The sequence below is a fragment of the Petaurus breviceps genome, unplaced genomic scaffold, assembly GCF_028583685.1.
Source record: "Petaurus breviceps papuanus isolate PSGF00001 unplaced genomic scaffold, PetGlider_PUasm1.0 227, whole genome shotgun sequence".
NCBI classification, from domain to species: Eukaryota; Metazoa; Chordata; class Mammalia; order Diprotodontia; family Petauridae; genus Petaurus; species Petaurus breviceps.
The window spans coordinates 7,545,257-7,566,458 of record NW_027185896.1 but is presented as its reverse complement, the minus strand read 5'-3'; the positions used below and the strand labels follow the sequence as shown (position 1 = coordinate 7,566,458).

General features: G+C 35.9%; 1 protein-coding gene across 4 annotated transcripts in view; it reads left to right on the top strand.

Moving 5' to 3' along the window:
* Nucleotides 1-21,202, top strand: part of DOCK3 (dedicator of cytokinesis 3) — a 520,915-nt gene that overhangs the window by 355,290 nt on the left and 144,423 nt on the right. For all 4 annotated transcript variants that reach the window (XM_069095615.1, XM_069095614.1, XM_069095613.1 and 1 more), the window contains exons 10-12: nt 1,575-1,656; nt 7,617-7,677; nt 10,367-10,514. In XM_069095615.1, the coding sequence (XP_068951716.1) occupies nt 1,575-1,656; nt 7,617-7,677; nt 10,367-10,514 (291 nt within the window). The remainder of the gene's footprint in view (nt 1-1,574; nt 1,657-7,616; nt 7,678-10,366; nt 10,515-21,202) is intronic.

Genomic DNA, 21,202 nt, shown 5'->3' with positions numbered 1-21,202 from the left:
GAGCTTATCCTAGAGGGAAGAAGAAGCCACTGAAGCTCCTTGGCCGTTGGCATGATCTGAGCTCTAAGAGTCGCCCTTTGGCAGCCGTCAGCAGGCCAGATTAGAAAGTAGGGGCTTGAGATGAAGACACTCCTAAGAAAGATATTTCAATAATACAGGCAAGAGCTGATGAGAACCTGAACCAAGGGGAGTGTGGTGGTTGAGTGGAAAACAGAGGACAAAGTCCAGAGATGTTGTGAAAGTAAAATAGACAAGACTTGGCAACTAATCAGATGGTGGGTGGGGAGGATTAAGGAAGAGAGAACAGTCAAGGAGGGCTCATGGGTTATGAACCTTGGTGATTCCCTTGATGCAAAGAAGGTAGGAGGAAGAGTAGGTTGGGGAAGAAACATGACGGGTTCTCTTTTGGGTGAATTTGAGATATCTACATGGCCCGTTAAAGTGAAGATGTCTAGCCAGTAGTGAGAGATGTGAGACTGGAGGCCAGGCAAGAGGGGCAAGTCACTTAATCTCTCATTGCCCCAAATGATTCTCAGATTATAAATTGCAAAAATAATAATAATAAAATAAGTAAATTGCAGAGAAGTTGGTAGCTTTCATTAGTGAAGGGACTTTCATTCTGGGAGTTCCCTATAGTCATGAAATTATATGTCCATACTTCTCTCTCTTTTACACACACACACACACACACACACACACACACACACACACACACACACAGAGAGAGAGCATTTCAGAGACAAAATGAAATACCTTCAAGGAGCTTATTTATACAGGGTATCCCAAAAGTCTTAGTGCTGGTTTAAGCCATTAAAACTTAAATGGCTCCTGAAGCTTTTATAGCTTAAACCCACACTAAGACTTTGGGGACACCCAGTATCCTACTGGAACTTATGTTCTTCCAGATATGCTATAATATGTATTGTTTTCTTTTTCTGTGATAGGTTCACTGCCTGGCTCAGTTCAAGGTATCCTTGTGACTCCTCTTTGTTTAACATTGAACTTGGCTCTTTGGGGGGATACAGGGGAAATATGACTCGTGATCCCTGCTCCCAAGAACTTATAAACCTATTAGGGAGACAAGACAAACACATTAAATGCTTAAATAATAGTGCCTTTTAAAATGCATCAAAATGTTTATCCTACATAACACTTTGTTCTGTGGTGTTTTTTTTAAGTGCTTGATACAATATCATCACACTATTACTGTTTTTATAAAACTTAAGATATGGAAATCACAGCAATGCTGTGAAAAAGGTTTATTCCCATTTTACAGATAAGGCTCAAAAGTTAAATGAGGTGTCCAGGGTCACACAACTAGTATCCAAGCCAGCATTCGGGTCAGGTCTCTCCGGTCCAAATCTCTCCACCAGATCACTCTGCCTCTCTGTCATGTCTAACAAGACATTACATCCACCTATCACTGAGTGCAATTCCATGAGTATGTAGGATTTCCAAAATTATACATTATTCTTTATACATGCCCTGGTCTTTGTTCTGTAGTTTGTGGTCCCTCATATTTCTCTGTCTCTTTCTCTCTCCCTCTTTCTCTCTCTCTTTTTCCTACATTTCAGTGAGCGGTTTCTGGTGAGACTGAACAAGAATGGTGGGCCAAGGAACCCAGAGAAGATAGATCGAATGTGTGCCCTTTTTACAGTATGTGAGAATTCTCTTTCCCTGCTATACTGTGGACTGAGCCATTTCTGACCAAGGGCTTTGGTTTGTGGATGATGTCACCCAAAAAAACTGATATAATTTTACTTTCCCTACACACTAGGGCAAATAAGAGTAGTTGAATGTTTCTGACAGATAATGAAATGTTTAAAGAAGATTGTAATCAACATGTTTTAATTGAATTTGTGTGATTAAGTAAATACTTTCAAGTGCCTTTTGGCTAACTTTTAAATTTTATTCTACAACATGTAAACTGAATACTTAAAATTGAGGGGGTGATCGTTTATTAATTTTATTTTTAATTTGGAATTAGAATTGCCTTCTAAAGTTGTCCACTTGAATTTACTTCCTTTAAACTACCAAATCCTGGGGCCATTTTCTTTTGGGATCTGTATGTGTCAGTTTCATCCATCACAAATGACTCATTCATAATAACTGCTTTCCAAATACTTGCTACCAAAGCTCCAACACCCTAGAAATGTCAGCACAGGGAGGGACACAGTGAGGTTCTCATTAGAAAAATATGTTCTAGGTTTCTGCCACCAGGAAACTGCTAAGACAGTCTCCAAACTGCTTCTCAAGTATTCACCATTTATTTATGCACTGAATAGTGAATATACTTAATTTATTTGAGTAATTAATTGATTTGCTGAAAAAAGAGTACAAGATTTTGTTATAGTTTTGATTATTGTTGGTACTCTGTGCTTGGACAATACTATGTCATTTTAGAGAAAACCCACTTAATCCAAAGATACTGTAGTGCTTCCCACATTGATTACAGTTGTTTAGTTTGTGGTATTATCCTGATATAAATAGCATTAATCATCATCAGACTCTGTTATACATCTTAAATGTAAATGGCACCAATTCAGAGACTTGAATGTGACCTGGCTCTTACAGGAAAAAAAAGCATGTTTTTCCACCTGACTTTCATTTTGCTACTTTCTTTAAGGGTCAAAAAGTAGTACAATAGCTTGTCTGTTAAAGAGTCAACAACAGTACCTGTCATTGAGGAGATAGAGCATACTGAAAATTCCCCAAACACATGAAAAAACTTTAAATTAATAAGTCAAAATGATATCATGTATCTCCAGTATTTTAAGAAGTGGGAAAGTATCCAGTAAGAGGAATGGGCAGGAAAATAGGAACTATAAGAAAACAGAAGGGAAATTGAGATTACTTAGTCAGGAAAAGAGAAAGTAAGAATAATGAACAATTTCCTATTCTCACTAATGAAGAAAAAAGGAAAGGAAAAAAGAAGGGCATCTTCAAAGATTTGAGCTAAACCCCTGAAGGGTTTGCCCAAAGTCAGACACTGGAGTAGGCAGAGGTAGGAAGAATACAGATAACTGTCTTGAATAATTTAGAGCAGTTCAGTTTAAAGGCATGGAGGTGAACAAGATGGGCAGTACTTTAAAGATTTGTGATACTCTGACCTTGCCTGATAAAAATCACAAAAGAAGTCTTTGACTTGGGGCTCTCTGGCAGCATGGAAATAGAGACTTCAGTGTATTCCCATTGAGTACTTCCTCATACTCAATTATTGATTTTTAATAAACTTTATTATGATAAGCATTTGAATGTGATTATAGAATATTGAGCATTTCATTTTATAAATATTTTATAATATTTTAATTATGTGTGAATCCAAGTCCATATTCCAGCATCCACATATATATATATACACACATACTGAAATAGTGATTACAGTTTGTATAATGAAAAAAAACCAACAATGAATTATGAATATTCTTGTTCCCTACTACTCTCAAGGATGTTCCAAATTCTTATTAACTTCTTTTCTTTTGTGCTCGATCCACAATGACTGAGCTTAGAGCTGGTTTTGCTGTTGGCATTTTTTTTGTAAAAGTACCTAACATAATTTTGTCTTTCTGTGGTACACCTGGGATCCTTAAACATGGCTGCCAATTTTACAGTCATTACTTTGGTTTATCAACTAATTTAGAGATCTGATTCTCTACTACAGGCAAACGAGCAGATTTTGAGATTGCCATATAAGTTACAGAGCTTCAAATTCAATGTCCTAGAAATGTAAAAGCAACTAATGAAATTCCTATAATATAAACACAGAAAATAGGTAATGTAGACAAGTCCTGAAAACTCAATAATTAGCTATTATGATTTCTCTTTGTGAAGATTTTAGTTTTTCCTTAAGGTAAATTCTTCCAATTTATAAACTGTAATTTACAAATCACAGGATTCTCTTTCTCTAGGAATTCTTTCCCTTTTCCAGGTTGGTTAGATTTAAGAACTCCTTAAAAGGAAAAATCTTTCCAAGAAATTTTAAATTTGCTTAAGTTTCTAAAAAAAAATGCTAGTTTTGTGCACTTCTTCCCACTCTTCATGGTGTGTAGTACCTGAATGACTGTGTATGTGTGCATAAGACATAGACACATATGCATATAATATTCTACTTTTATAATAGTTTTTATCATATTTGAGTTCACAACCTAAATGATAACATTTTGCACTATTAATAGTTTAAGTTTGGGAGTCTAAATTAATAGTTTCTATAATGATATCATTGCATAGTTATATTTATCTTTTATGTCAGGTTGTCTTTTTAAATATTGGTATTATTTTATTGTTAAAAATCTTCATACCATCCTTATGAAATAAGTAAAAGCTAAGGTACAGGGAAGCTAACTGTATTTCTAACACCTCGTAACAAACCCTAACTGAGCTCCATATTCTCTTCCTTAAATCAAATTGCTCTGCTCCCTCCCCCCACACACACCTTCTGTCCCTCTGGCTGAGGATTAGACTCACTGATTCTTTGTGATTTGGATAGGAGTTCAGACTTGCTTTACATTTAGTTCAAAAGCTACTTACTGAGTAGCTCACTCAAGACTCTAAGACTGGACAACACTGAGGTTCCTGTGTCCTCCCTCCTTCTTTTGTTTTCCATTTGTCTCTTAAATGTTAATATTATCCATCATACTTGATACTCACTATTGAAGAGCAATGTTTTTATCGACCCAAAATTATGTTTAACTGTGCATTTAATTTACATTAAATAAGATAGCTATCACATTGAACATTTAATATACTGTGAAACAGCAATTTTCATTTACATTTGCAAAAAAATATTTTTTTACTTTTATCATCATTAAGACCTATTAAGTACCTTCCTGATATACAGTGTAGTTTAAACAAGGGTCACTTTACAAAACATTATAGGCACCTTTCATTCAATGTTAAGTTACATTTGAGTCTTCTTTATTATAATTAATAACCAGCAACAACAATGGGAAAATTCCAATTTGAGTGTACATGGAATATCTAGTTATTATGTTGGTCTTCTATGGTAATCTGCTATAGGACTACAAATCCAGAGAGGTAAATTAGCATGAATAATATTAGGCTTTTGTGATATCATATTGAATCATATTAGCCTAAATCCAGTGGGAACTACCTCATTTGAAAATACTCTGTACATCTCAACTGTATTTCAAAACAGTGGCTTAATGTCTATTCATAATAAATAATATGACATTTAGCAATAAATTGATTTGACATTTGGTATTTTATATTTAGCAATAATTTTAATAGGTATTCAAATATCAATTTCATTTTTTAAAAGACAAAATAATGGAAGGAGTCCAAAATGCCCTTATTTTTCACTCAAAAGATTGCATCAATACAAAGGATTTCCACAGAGGTGTAAGAAGTTAACTACTTTTTTATCATTACTGTAGCTATTGTTATTATTTGTTAGTTAGCTCTTACAATTTCCTATGGTCATCACCCTTGGGGACACAAAGTAACTTTGATGTTTCATGAAAGAAGCATGTAGTTTTGCCAGTTAGCATGTAGCCCACCAAGAGAGTAGGTCATTTATACGTTCCAAACCTAACAGCATTGTTAATCCTTGCAAGGAACTATATAATGTTAAATGCAGTTCTCCCCACACACCCCCACAAGTCATATGAAAGGAACCCCTCTTCTTTTCCCTGACTCTGACCTTTTGTCCCACTTAGTCCTTGATCAAATACAGTTCTCCTTACAAGGAGTCTTACAGTCAAATTTCTTAGCCAAGTAGAGTTGCCAACCAATCAGTGAATATTACTTGCCTATTTCACATACTTCACCCTCCTTAGGGTTGAAGCTTCTCTGCAAACATGCAATTATCATTCAGTCAGACCTGAATTGACATCTGACTTCAGACACTTACTAGCTGTGTAACCTTAAGCAAGTCACTTAACCTCTGTTTACCTCAGTTTCCTCGTTTGTAAAATGGGGATAATAATGGCACCCACTTCCCAGGGTTGTTGTGAAGTTCAAATAAGATAATAATTGCAAAGTGCTTAGCACATAATAAGCACTATATAAATGTCATCATCATCATCCTGCTATCGTATATATCAACCATCTGTTGCCTTTATTTCATATATTTTCTATTAACAAAAACTAGTGGGACCATTGGTCCCAGTTTCATCCCGATATTATTCATATTTGTTAATTAATTAATATAAGTATGTTAGATTATCCTATTGGATACCTAGGAAAACTGAATAAGTCTCTGGAATCGGAACACTTCACCCTGGTAGGACTACATTATTTTTAAATTAGAACTCTTCTTTCATTCACTCACATTCATACGAATGTATACCACTAATAACCCTATGGGTTGAGCCTTCTCCTACCTAATATGCATCTGAAACTGTTTCCTTGCAAGCATCCAGTTATCCAGTTAGTATATACTACTTAGGCGTAATTTTTATATACTTTCCATTGAAAACACTGCTTATTCAAAATAAATGAGCAGTAGGCAAGGCTGGCTTAATGAGAAAGTTCATGTGAAACCACTTGGGTTTAAGCCACTTGGGCTGCCCTCCTCTCTTGCCTATTTATCAAAAGTGAGACTCGTCTCAAACCAGTTCAAAGGTCACAAATGGAGTGATGGAGAAAGGGTGGCTTAGAGAGAAAAAAGAAAAACAAAGAAAATCTTCTACATTAGGGAAGGCCAAATCAGTCATGCCCTGCTGAGTCCAAATAAATGGGGACAGGCCAGGCTGGCTTAATGAAAAGCCTGCATTGGAGAGGATTAAAAACAAAGTTTTTTGCTTTCAAGAATAGTACATAAGTGAGGCATAAACAGATTATCCTAAAGTACATAGTACTCTGTTCCACTAAAAATAAATTATAAATAGAAATGTACTTTATGATACAATAGGCAATTGCTAAACTTTTATTTGAGAGACATACATTCTGCACCACATATTCTTCCTTGCAAGTAAATCTCTAAAAATCTCTAAATAAAATAGAATTATTTTCAACATTTTACTTGGAAAAATTACATATGCTATATCTGAAATACTGCATAACTGATTGCAAACCAATGGTGACCAAATTAGTGAAGTTTTGCTATTTAGAAAGTTCTCATCTGTGTTCAGATGCCTTGTATATCTGGAGATAGTATTTTCTTGATACTACATCTGTGTGACTGATATGTACTCCCTTCTTCCTCCCTGCATAGCTATCAGTGCATGTTAGAATAGGGCTGCTTTATTTCATTATTATTATACATATCAGGATTAGGTAATCCATAAGAAATTGTTCAGTTTCTAAACTTCAATTGAAAATATAGTTGTAAGACAGAACAAGGCTATAATTTATTCCAATACTCTGCCATTTTGTAAATAGGAAGAGGTTTTCTTGTATATATTTAATTTGCTAGGTATTGTATATGTGAACTCGAAAGATACCACACCAAGCATATAACATCCTAAAATATAGCAGGCACCTGCACATAGGAATTTTGATATTTATAAAATAGTGCTTACTTTTATCTATTTATAGCATATGCAAAAATGTAACCAAAATTAGCTACCATACTTAAAAGCTGAAGAAAAAGCTTTTCAGTTCTTCATATGCATTTACTGCATTGGGTTTGCTTAAATGTTTTTCTCTTTTCTTAGGATCTGAGCAGCAAAGATATGAAGAGAGATTTATACATAGTTGCCCATGTGATTCGAATAGGTATTGTATGCCTTATCCATTAAAATGATCACTAAATCTAAAATGATTTTTAGATTAAATGTGTCTAGGTCATGAATCCTGCACTTCTACTTTTGTCCTTCCTGTCAACCTATGTCTTCTATGGATCAGGTCCCATTTATGGCCTTCACCGTGGACTGAATGACTGATAGCATGTATGAGTCCTCTTCCCTTTGTCTCTGTTACTGGAGGCAAGGGTATTCTTTCCTGTAGTCGACACTTCATTGAATTCCTTAGCAGCATCCCCAAACCAGATCCAAATGCCACCCCACACATATTCCCAGGGGTACTATGAATTAATGTCATAAACAATAAAGGTCACTTAAGACTAAAACAATTAACCACTATACCTTCAAAAAGTGAAACCTTTTAGGGACGGCCAGGTGGCTCATCAAGTAAGAGCACCGGCCCCAGTGTCAGAATGACCTGGGGATCGAATCTGGGCTCAGATACTTATCACCACACCCAAAAATAACTGGCCGTGTAACCTTGAGCAAGTTACTTAACTCCTATTGCTTAAAAAAAAAGTGAAACCTTTAGTAAGTAAGAACTAGCACTAGTTGGAGGAAGTGTGCAGAAGAGGGAAAAGGAAACAATAGATTTTTGTTCACTAAAACAAATTAAATTTTTTTAAAAAGAAATAACACCAGCTGATTATCTACCAAATTATATATATATATATCCTTTTTCCCCACTAAATGATGTCTATTACCCTGCTATTTGTATTGAATCTTTTTATACTGAAGTCAAAGGGGAAAAAATAGTATTTATCATGTATATTTTTTGTTATGATGATTGGATATTGTTGGTATGATTAATGTCCCTAATCAGTTTTTCGGGAAGCAAGTGACTGGATTGTTCCTTATGGTGCAGGGTATATTTATACATTCATACAGTCAAGTGTTTTACAACTTCTCATTAGCAAAACAAAGGTATCCTTATGGCGCTTGGACTGTTGGACTTTACTTAATGAAGAACTACCAGCGGCCTATATTTTGTGTTTATGTGAATGCCCTCTTGCCATTGTACAGGCAGCTACAGTAAGCATAAAAACCAACATTGCTCTGCTTGCTTACGGAAGACTTCCCCTCCTCACAGTAAGGTGGAGCGAGGTTCTGGTTCAATCCCCTGAAGTATGATATAGATCAAATAACTTTGGCTAAGAAGTGCAAGTCGTCATCCTCATCCTTACATAAAATTGCTACTTGGCCAATATACTAAAGTTTAGATTACTAATATAAATTTTTTAGCATTCCCAGGGTACACATTTCTATAAAATCCACACGTAATCAGATTTTGTATTGTCAAGGAGTAAAGTTAAAATGGAGTATAAACAGGGTTGGAAATCCAAGTGTAATTGAAGGAATATCGGACTGGTATTTAGGAGACCTAGGTTATAGTTCTGGTCCTGCCACTAGTTAACTTTGTGACGTTGGACAAGTCAGCTCCCTTCTACAAAACTCATTTTCTTCCAAAGTCAAGTGAAACTAGTTAGTCTAGCTCTTATTAGAACTGGGGCAGGTAGGTGGCACAGTGGACAGAGACCTAGGCCTAGAGTAAGTAAGACCTGTGTTCAAATCTGCCTTAAGACACTTATTAGCTGTGTAACCCTGGGCAAATCACTTAACCTCTGTTTGACTCAGTTTCCTCATCTGTAAAATAGAGATAATAATAGTACCATCCTCCCAGGGTTGTTGTGAGGATCAAGTGAGACAATAATATAAAAACACTTAGCAGAATGCCTAGCACATAGTAAGCCCTATATAAAGTTAGCTTCCATCATCATCATTATTACTACTATGAGGGTTGGCAAATCTGGCTTGCCACATGTTTTTGGCCAACCCACAAGTTAAGAATGGGTTTTGCATTTTTTAATGATTAAAAAAAATTAGGAGAATACTCTTTCATGACATGTAAAAATTATATGAAATTCAGATTTCAACATCCATAAATGAAATTTTATTGGAACCCAGCCATACTTGTTCAGTTAGCTATTATCTGTGGCTGCTTTTACCCCACAAGAGCAGAGTTAAGTAGGAGGCACAAAGACCATGTGTGGTGTTCCATTGTTTTTGCTCTGCTGCTTGGCATAAAATAAAGAATATAGACTATGGAATGCTATCAATGTCTTCCAAGCTATGAACATGTTTAATTAAAATCACATTCTTCTGCATTGATATTAGAATTCCTCAGTACTTGTCTGTGTGAAAAGACATTTTCAAAGATGAAATATGTAAAATCTCATATAGATCAGTATTAAGAGATGGTATTTGTAATCAGTTTTGATGATAGGGAATACTAACTTTGAACCCCAATTAAATGAAATGTTTATCCCTTCCAAAAAAATTTTCATTCTTCTCATTAGTGAACCTGTATTACCAAAAGAAAAGTACTTTATTATTATTGTTATTATTGATTTGATCAATAAAAGTTGGTAGAAATTTACTTTCTCCCTTGTTATATAATATCCTCTACTTCACCTCTTGGCCCTCAAAGTCTAAAATAGTTATTACCTGGGCCTATATGTAAAAAATTTACCAACTCCCTTTGCAGTCCCATCCAGCAGTCAAATTCTGTGATACTTTATGTCATACATGTATATATGACAGTTGTCAAATGTCATAAATGAAAGTTGAAACCAAATTGAATTGTGTTTTCTGACATTTTCTAGGACGTATGTTGCTAAATGATTCTAAGAAAGGTCCTGCCCACTTACACTACCGGCGACCTTACGGCTGTGCAGTCTTAAGCATCGTGGATGTTCTTCAGTCACTTTCTGAATTAAAGGAAGAAAAAGATTTTGTTCTTAAAGTTTACACGTGAGTAGAAGATACAATGTATATCTAATTATTCAATAATATATAACTATCCATATCCATTGATATAGATTCTCAGAACTACATTTTAAAGTAAAGGTTTTGCAGTTTTTGCATTTCCTCTTCCTCTCAACATGATTTTCCCTTTCTTAATTACTTAATAATTAAATTAATAACCTAATGCCACTTATGTGAATTATTCTATGTCAAATACTCATTTGCATTTTTTGATCTGGTGGTATATGTACATTTTTTTCTTTTGCAAATAACGGGGGTTTTTTTGGTCGTTCATAATACCATTCCACCCCTTCCATTAAGCACATTAAAAAAAATCCCTCAATACATAGCTAGATAGTCTAACAAACCAAATTCCTATATGAACCATGTCTAATAATGTATATTTCTTTTTTCATCTCCCTGTCAAGAAATGAATGTCATGTTTCATCTTCATTATTTTGGATTTGTGGTTTATCATTGTGTTAATCAGAGTTACAAAGTCTTCTGGTATTTAGTTTCCAATTTTTGATGACCACAAAAATTGCTGTTATAAATATTTTTATCCATATAAATCCTTTTCCTTTTTCTTGGGTTTCTTACGGATATAGGCCTATGGTAACATAGTTGGGTCAAAGGATATACCCAGTTTGATAAGTTTCTGGGCAGCTTCAAATTGCTTTCCACGGTTGCCAAACCAATTCACAGCTCCAGGATCTGGTCCCTTATGTGTAGCCCTTCAGAGAATAATAATGGGTCATATTTCCCTGGCCTATTAAAAAAATTTCTCTGAAGAGCTGAGATTCACTCTCCATCAGTTTATCATAGGAGAATTATAAACTGCATTATTACATTAGACTGCTCATGGGACTAGTCTGAAAATGTGCTTATAAGCCAACTACCATTTCTCACAAAAGCAATATACTTCTTCTTCTTCTTCTTGACTATTAGTAAGCAACTGGAGGACATAATTGAAGAAAAAAACATTAAATAAAGGTAAAATTCACTGTACTATAGATTCATTTATAAAAACCTTAGTGAAAATAAATTGTGAAAAATTATAAGTACACATCTCCATTCCCTTTTCAATTTAGTCTCTTCCACCTAAGAGAATTTAATATCAATCCCTTCCCACTTATGGTTTTCATTTCTTTTTAATAAATTAATCCTAACCGTACTGTAGCTATTATATGATGCTGACTTTTCTAACACAATGCCAAAGCTTTCTACAGTAGCTGATGCATCATCTAACATTTATACATGTTTCTGCTTAGCTTAAATTTTGACACCATCAGCTACATCTGACCTCTTTCAGAAAAACTGACAAAATCTGTCATAAATTCATTTTTACTTCCTTTCCTGGATATTTAGGAAGTGCTACATTTTATTGGATCATAAGCGTCATTTAATGTAGGTTAATTACATTAAAACAACATGTTTTCTTCCTTCTGTCCTTCCTCCCTTCCCTCCCTTCCCCTCCTCTCTTCTTCCCACATGGGATACCTTTACCTGAGAGAGTTCTGCCTAAAGGAAAGTAAATTTTGATGGCTGAAACCTACCTAGCTATCTTGGGGTTTGTTAGCCAGATTCCTTTCTTAAAGACCATGCCTTAATCCCAATTCACTCTGGTTCTCACTGATTGGACAATAGGTTCCTGCCCCAGCATCACTTAATGGTTACTTTTGGGGTCCCCTGGCTTAGAATGAATGTAAATAGTAATTGTTTCTCTTTTGACCAAAGATTTCCCTTCCCAGTTTGATTTTTTTTATTAAAGGGGCCATCCTTGAATCACTTCTTAAACAGGCCTGATCACTGAATGGGCATTGCCTCACTCAAAGTGAGAACCCCGAAAGACCTTAGCTTAAAAAGGCCAAGATCTCCCACTACATCCTTGGCTATCCCCAGTTGTCCTGATAGACATCTGGCCACTGGATCCAGATGGCTTTGGAGGAGAAAGTGAGGCTGATGACTTTGCACAGCCCTCCCTCACTTACTCCAATTCATCTCCAAATCATGGTATCATCTTCCTGATGTCATGGGCCTCTTGGAGAACAAAGGGCAAATCACAACAACAGGCTAAGTCACCATATACCAGGAGGTTACTCCAGCTGTGAGAATCTACTTTCTTACTTATTTTTCTCCTTTTATAGGGAGCTAAATGGAATAGCCTGTCTTTAGCTTCCCCTTTCCCATCTCTGTATTTTCTTTTCCCCACATATATCTACTACTAATGACTTTAGTAGAAATTCCAATTTCAGATTGGATTTGATTAATGTATTTCTTGAAGCCATGCTTTTAAGCTTAATTTCTTTAAAAGCAGCAGCCAACCTTGATACTGATGCCAGTATGTCACTTTGCAAGAAATGGTACTGGAGTAATCTTCCTCTCTGTGAGCTTAGTTAAACTAATTCTTAAAGACCAATGAGAGAGACCTTCCTAGGGAAAGCAATACTTTTTAGCTTTATTAAAGGGTAAATTGAGATTAAGGTGTAGGTGAGGGGGTTTTTTCCCCCACTTGCCAGTGCTATTTAAAATTTAGACTTTCAAACAGGTCCCCTAAATGATTATTATATGGAAAATGGTTATTGTGGGCAGTATAAGAATTTCTCCTATGCCTAGTATAGTACTTAAACCTACATATTATATCAGCATAATGTATCCAGCTCTTATTAGAAATATTTTTGAATGGGTTTCTAGGGAAAATGATGTTTGTTATTTCACTAGAGCTGGGAGCTTAAAGTCTTTGCTCATAGCTAATTGACAGCACCACAACATATACTGAAGGGAAGATTTTGCAAAGATAAAAACACCTTTTGTACAGCTTTAATCACTGGGATTGTTTTTTTTTTTAATTCAATTAGTTCTTGATATTCTTACAAGTTTTGTTCTATGCAGTTGTTCCCAGGGGTACAGAGTCAGCTCTTGCTCTTCAGGTACCAGAGCACTTAAAAAGCACCATTAGAGCTGCCTTCCTTTGGGTTCTCCTGTAAGAGACTGTTTTGCTGCAGTGGTCAAGGATCTCATTAATGTGTGTGCATCCTCCAATAAGGCAGATCACAGAAGTGTGGGGGAAGGAGGGCTGGATTTAAACTCTAAGATACTGTTCCAGCTCTGTCCCTTACTAGATGGATACATCTGGCAAGTTATTTAACCTCTTCAAGTTACTGTTTACCGACCTGTAAAAGGAGAGTTTTGGACTAGATCATAGGCATCAGGCTCACAGGCTACATGGGGAAAACTGCCAAGAGTAACCAGGACCAGATTAAAATGTAATCAGAAAATGATAAGCAAAATAAACAAAAATGCAACGTGACAGATAGTAATTTAATTATAAGTAATAATTATAAAAATTTATTAATTAGCTAATTTGTGGGGGTTAAGTTAATCTAATGGCAGGAATCCATTTCTATTTGAGTCTGACATCACTGGACTATATGATCTCCAAGGTACCTTCCAATGTGAGCCCTCTATAGCAGGCCTATACAATATGTACAATATGCATCCCTCATCCTGAGGGCAGTATGTTGTAAAGACCTGCTTTATACAAATCCCTCAGCAAAACTGACTATTGAAGTGTCCTTAGGGCAGGCCTGCACAACATACTGCCCGGCAGGCCACTTTGGCAAGCCATGTTTTGTGCAAGGCCTGCTCTATACCCTAGTGTATGACCTTCCTTACTTACTGTAGTCAGAAGAAAATGTCCTTGGAAAGTCCTTCTATTTCTGCTCTCTGGGAGAAGGACTTAAGAAGAGGGAAGTGCTTTAGCTGAATATGGAGTAGGGAATCTTGTGGGTGACTTGGAGGGAGTTTGAATAGTGAAAGAGGTCAGAGGTTGAATTTGGGGAGGAGAAATTTGGTGAAATTTGGGAACAAATGAGCAAAATTTTAAGAACAATCTCAAGGCCCAGATACTGGTCTGAATTCTACCTTTGGGTTGAAAGATAACTTGGATCAAGGACAATTAAGAAGGATATGGGCAGGATTTGGGAAGAGCTAAAAGGGCCAAGGAAGATCTCGAAGGTTTAAGCTATAGGACCTGAAGGGATAGACTCAAGAAGGAAAAGAAGGTACTTGACTCAAAAAAAAAGTAGAAGGAATTGGCACAAGCTGAAGGGCATTGGGGAAAGCTGTGGAGTTTTTGAAGCTGAGGAAAGGAAGTCAAGTGGGATTGTCAAGGGTTTGAGAGATGATTATTGAAGGTAAAAGTTCTAACCAAGGTAAACACCAGCAAACAAATTCAGCAAGACATTTTAAGTCAAATTTGTTGAATCTCAACATTTATGGAGAACAAGGGAAAATTTTGCAAGTGACTTATATTGACTTTGTGCTCTTTGTGTTTCTGACACAGCCAAGTGCTCTAAGTGTAGGCCAAGTACCATCCTGGAGAAGAAAGTGAAGGAATTCAAAGGATGCTTGTTAGGGGGAGTAAATTATCTGTAAAGGAAAGAGAAATGAAATTTCGGTAGGAAATGAGATGATGTGAGGTGGAAGAGGGGAGACTTGACCCTTCTCTGGAGATTAGACTGAAAGAGCATTAAACAGAACTGAAAGAGGGCGGGAAAAGAAAGATGTACATTTACATGCTAAAAACAGATTGGAGGCACTTCCTGAAGAGGGGAGCACTGGATGCCCTGAGGAGGAAGAAGCTGTTTGTCCTTCAAAGAATGATTTTGTAGAGTCACAGAAGCTATCTGTGAATGATCACCCAGGAAGCATGAAAAGACAAAGAGAAGAAGAGTAGTAATTGATTCTTCCCAGCTCAGGGATACTGACAAAGCCATTGATAACAATAAAAGTGTTATTTTGACTTTCTGGGGGCACATATCCAAGATAATTGAGAACCCCCCAAAACATATCAAATCAGGTGATAGTTACCCACTTTTGGAGATTCAAAAGGGCATAAATGGCACTGCCAAAAGGAAACTAAAATGTATTGTTAACATTTATGAAATCTTGGATAAGAAACCGAAAACCAAAGGTTTATAGGTTGTGTTTTCCTCACTGTTGTTCATTGAAAACAAGAGATTCAGAAGAGAAAATTTAATTTAGGAAGCAATCAGCTGACTAACAAAGTGGTATCTGAGATTGGGATTTAATTTCTAGATCGTGATTTACAATGTTGTTATCAGTCTATGTAGAATTGATATCATATCAGTTACTTTCTCAGAGGCTGGGAAAAGGATGTGAGGGAGGGAGAGAATTTGGAGCTCAAAAGTTTTAAAAACAAATGTTAATTTTTAAAAAATATACAATTTGGGGAATATTTAACAAAATAAATTTAAAAATTTTTTAAATGTAATCTGGAAGTTTTTGCAGGACAGATGGAAGGAGGAGAATCAGGACTAGGGGACATTAGGAGCTTGTTTCTCTAGTAATGAGAAGATGTCATGAGGATTAGACTGTGTCATGGGCAGGTTAGGGAATGGATAGTGGGGACAGTGCTAATGAATGAAACATAGGCCCACTTTTGTTTCATCCTTCCAGTGAAGTCACAAATCTTCTCATCAACATATCCTCTCCTCTCCCTGACACCTAAAAGTGAGAATTCATCCTTAAGATGCTTTGTGCTACACTGATTCTTTCCATGTGGTAAGAGAACTTTGTGCCATGCCATGGGGGTCATCTTTATATGTCTTTCATCTGCAGATCCCCAGTGTCTAGCACAGTGCTTAGCATAAAATAGATGCTTAATCAATGCTTATTGATTGATTGATCACTCCACCTTACTCTAGTAGGAGAAAGGAAATACAGTAGAATCCTTGACATATCATTTGTGGCCCTGAGGTTTTTTGCTTCTTTTCCAAATGACTGAATCCATATGTCTTCCCAACAGAATGACAAGACAAAGATTTGCCTAAATGACAAAAGACCAAAATCATGACCTTTTCATCCACATTGTATGACTGTAGTATGGTACTCTTACTTTCAGTCAAGCATTTACTGTGTGCCAGCACTATGCATAGAAATAGTCCTTGTTCTCAAAGAATGTACTGTCTTTTTTTTTCTCTTTTTATTTTGAGATTGGTTCCCATTATCTAGCTTGGACTGGAAGTACAGTAGCCACTCAAAGGATTGATTCTTATACTGATGAGTATGGAAGCTTTAACATGTTCTGTTTTTTCAGCCTGAACCAGTTTGCCCCTCCTTATTCAGTTTGTTGGCACTCCGTTTATAGAGGCTTACCATGTTAGTGCCAGACTTAATGCAGACACCCCAGACCCTACAGCAGCTCAGAACTCCTGAACTCAAGCAATCCTCTAACTTCAGCCTACCCCACTAGCAGGGTTTACAAGCATGCATCACTGTAAATGCCCAACAAAGAACTTATATTCTAATGACTGAGACAGCATATTCACAATTTGGTACCTCCAATAAAAATGCAGAGCAGATGTTATGAAGCCTTAGAGGGAAAGGCACTAAAGGAAGAGGAAAGGGAAGGACTAGGAAAGACCTCCAGTCGGAAGTGATGCTTGAAGTTGAATGTCAAAATAAGACAGAGATTCTAAGAATAAGAGGTTAGCAAGGAGATCCCCCCAGGAGATGGGGGCAGCCTGTGCATAGGTCCAGAGACAGGAAATGGAAGGGATTGTGTGGAACAGTAAAGAGGCCAGTATAACTGGACCATAGAGTTTGTGGAGGGGAGTAATATATTAAAAGACTGGAAAGAAAAGGTTGTGAAGAATTTTAAAAGCCAAACAGTTTATATTTGATCCTAGAATTTAAAAAGCAACTACTTGAGTTTATTTAATAGAGACATGGCATGATCATTATCCATGCTTTCGAAAAATCAGTTTGGCAACTTCATGGAGGATGGAATGGAGTGGGGAAAGATGAGTCTGGAGACCAATTAGAAGTCTATTGCAATAAATAGTCTAGGCTCACTGGTCATAGTAGAAGAGTTGGGATTTTGTTGTTGTTGAGTCATTTCAATAGTATCTGACTCTGTGACCCCATTTGGGGTTTTCTTGGCAGGGACACTGGAGTGGTTTGCAAACAGGTGAAATGACTTGCCCAGGGTCACTAAGTTCCTTCCTATAAGACTAGTTCCCAACGCACTAGCTATAGAGTGCAAATAGAACTATACTCTGTTGTTCCAGTTTCCTAAAACTGGTATAACTCCTATTCATCAGGATTTGGATTCTCTAGAATAGCCTATGTACAACTGGCAGTAACATTTCATGAAGACAATGAGACCTGGCTAGGAGACACCCTTGCTATTTCATCCTAACATGTTCTTTTGGTTCTAATCCCAGTTCAGAATGTAAACACCGCAGGCAATCTTAGAGGCTATTGCAGTTAGTGAGATGGTGTTGGAGGAGGGGTTGGTTCTTACATTAAGAATGTAATTCAATAAGGCCCCAATAGATTGCTTCCCAACCTTCGTGGAGTCATGACCTCCAGTCATTACTTACTTTAGTGTCACCCTGTGTTTAAATTGCCAGATGACACATACTTGATTTATAGTGGATTAAAATTAATTTGGCTTTCGGAAAATCCATCTAACTTGAATATTGCTTTTAGCAAATAAAAGTATTGACTAAGCATTATTCCTTGGTGTAAAATTTAAGTGTGTAAAATTCAGACATATTCTGTGGAAAAACAAACGTTTTTATCTAATAAATTATAATCAAAGTAAAAGTTTTCATGAATTTATAATTACTGTATTAGTCCATTTGTAGGCTATCTTCAAATATAGACCATACTTCTAAAGTGACATCTTTGTCACAGTAAAAATATGTAGGCATACACTGAAAACAGCATAGATTTTAGACTGACCTCTACTTTTATACAAGCCAGATTTGGAAGACAAGAGTGGTGAGTATTCAGACCAAGTCATTATTTTGAGGAAAGATGGGTAGTTCTTGAGTTTGCTAGTTGTACTTGTTTGCTAGAGATAAGAATTAAAATTTAATCATTTATCATAATGTGCAAACTGTATGCTAAAATTGACAATGCATCCTTTGTAAAACTTTTACTTTTCTGTAATTCTTCAAAAGAGCCATGGTTTCATTGGTGTGTTTAATCCTTCCACTGATCCAGATGAAATGGCCTTCCCTGTGGCATGAATTGTTGTGACCAAAATAGTCATCGCCTGATAACCAGCCTTCTTAGGATAAGCCTTTTTGCATTTAACAAGATTGTAGATGTTACAAGGCCTATATTCTTGATAATTTGTAAAGATTTTACTGTGAAGTCATTGGAAGAAGCAAATCCTGTGTATGGGATAGGTCAGTAAATACAAAAGTATATTATGTGGCCCTTTATTCAGACTATGTGCTGTTGGAAAAGGACAACTATGATGTGGGGGATGATCCACTTTGCAATAAAAGGATCTTTTGAAAGAATTGGAGAAGTTTCGCCTGGAGAAATGACTAAGGGGTGTCACACTAGCAGTCTTCGAGTATATAAAGAATTGCCACGGGGAAGTTGGATTGAATAGGACTTAGTTGGCCCCAGAGGGAAGAAGTAGGATATGGACAAATTTGAGCTCGACATAAGGAAAACTTGCTCACAATTAATGCAACGGATCTTAAAATGTAGTCTATGGACCCCTGAGGGTCCTCAAGACCTTTTCAGGAGGTCCACAGGGTCAAAACTATTTTCCTACCAATGCTAAGACTAATAAAAATACCAAGCGATTTGCCTTTTTTTACTCTCATTCTCTCATGAGTGTACAGTAGAGTATTTCAGAGACTTGTTAACTAAAGACTTAGCTGCAAACATGAAGGCCAAGTCAATATCTCATCTGCAGAATTATATATACTTTTACCTTAGAAATAGACAAATCTACAGATATGACTGGACTTGCTGTTTTGCTTTTATCCATCTGGTTTCAGCACCAACTAATCTTTGAAGAAAATCTTTTATGTGAATGCTTGTCAACAAACACAAGTGGTGCTGAAATATTCTAATTGTTGAATAACGTTTTGTAATCTTATGATTTATCCTGATACAATGGTGCTGACATTTGCCCAGATGCCATAAAAGCAATGGTGGTTAAAAGTGCTGACACCTTGGCACAAAAATCTAGGCAATGACAAAACTATGCTAGGAGTCATTGAGTTTTTCAGCAACACAACACATGGAGAAAAAAATACAAGTTTCACTTAAGAATGTCCTTGATGAAGCAATAAGCATGAATAGTTTTACTAAATCTCAGCCCTTCGGTACATGTCTTTTTTAATATTCTGGGCAATGAAATGGGAAGTATGCACAAAGATCTTCTGTTGCCTTCCTCAATAAGAATCTTGTCTCAAAAGAGAAACACGTGTACGATCATTTGAGTTGCGGGCTGAACAAGCTGCTTTTTTTTCCTGGAACACCATTTTTTCTTGAAAGAATGATTGACAGACAAACTGGGATTATTCAGACTGGGATATTTGGCAGACATTTTCTTGAAAAATGAACTTCAAGGAAAACAACTGACAATATTTGTTGCCAGTGATGAAATTCAAGCTTACAAGCAGAAATTAAAATTTTGGAAAACTTGTATCCACCACAGTAAGCTTGAGAGCTTCCCAGTGCTTAAAGACTTTGCTGATGAGATTGATGGTGTTATTTACAAATGTGATTTTTTTAATATTGTATAATGAGATATGTCAACATCTCAATGAACCAGTATTTTGCAAATGAATAATACATGATGTTACCAAATCATGCATAGGTAAAAGGTTCATTCAAAGTGAAAGATAAACCAGAAGATTTTAAAGTAACAGAATATGGAAAAGGTTATTGATATAGTTTCAGATTCCATATTGCAACTAACCTTTAAGAAACTACTACTTGTCAAGTTTTAGTATAGTATGAAAAAAATATCCACAATTATCTGAAAAGGCTATTAAAATTTTCCTCTCTTTTCCAACTACATATCTGTGTGAGGCCAAATTTTCTCCATATACTTCAACTAAAATAACATCTCACAACAGATTGAATGCAGAAGAAGATATGAGAATCCAGCTGTCTTCTAATGCCAGACATTAAAATAGTCTGCAAAAATGAAAACAATACCACTCTTTGCACTAACATTTTACTTTTGAAAAATGTAGTTATTTTTCATAAAAATTGTATTTATGCTAACAGATGATAGGTTTATCATTGTTCTTTTAAATGAATTAAATATTTTTGTAAATCCCCAGTTTTAATTTCTAAGATGGTAAATATCACTAGATATAATTCACATAAACAAAAGCTCTTCAAGGTCCTCAGTGATTTTTAAGTGTTTAAAGGGGTTTTGAAACAAAAAATTTGAAAACTGCTGAACATAGTAGAATTAGAGCTATCCACTAAAGTTCATTCCAACCTTGATATTCTTCCATCAATATATAAGCATATGAAGCCTTTTTGAAGAAAAAGAACTATTTCTATAGTAGCAGTGCAGGTAGAAGAATGAAATAAACTTTAAACAGACCTGCAGCTTGAATTTGAGATCACTGCTCTGGCTGTTTGGATTTTGTTCTTCACCCATTTCCATTTTCCATTCCTGCATGTCTCTGAAATGAATTTATTTCACCATGAGAAATATTTTTTCCCAGAAATAAATTAAGACGGACCTAAATTTACACTATCAGTGGGTGTCTAAATGGTTGAACACAAATTTAATCTTATTTCAAATGTACTGAAGGGAATTCCTGGTTTCAACAAATACTATTGTGACTATTTTCATAAAGCAGATGGTTCACCTCGTTTTATCTTTTCTA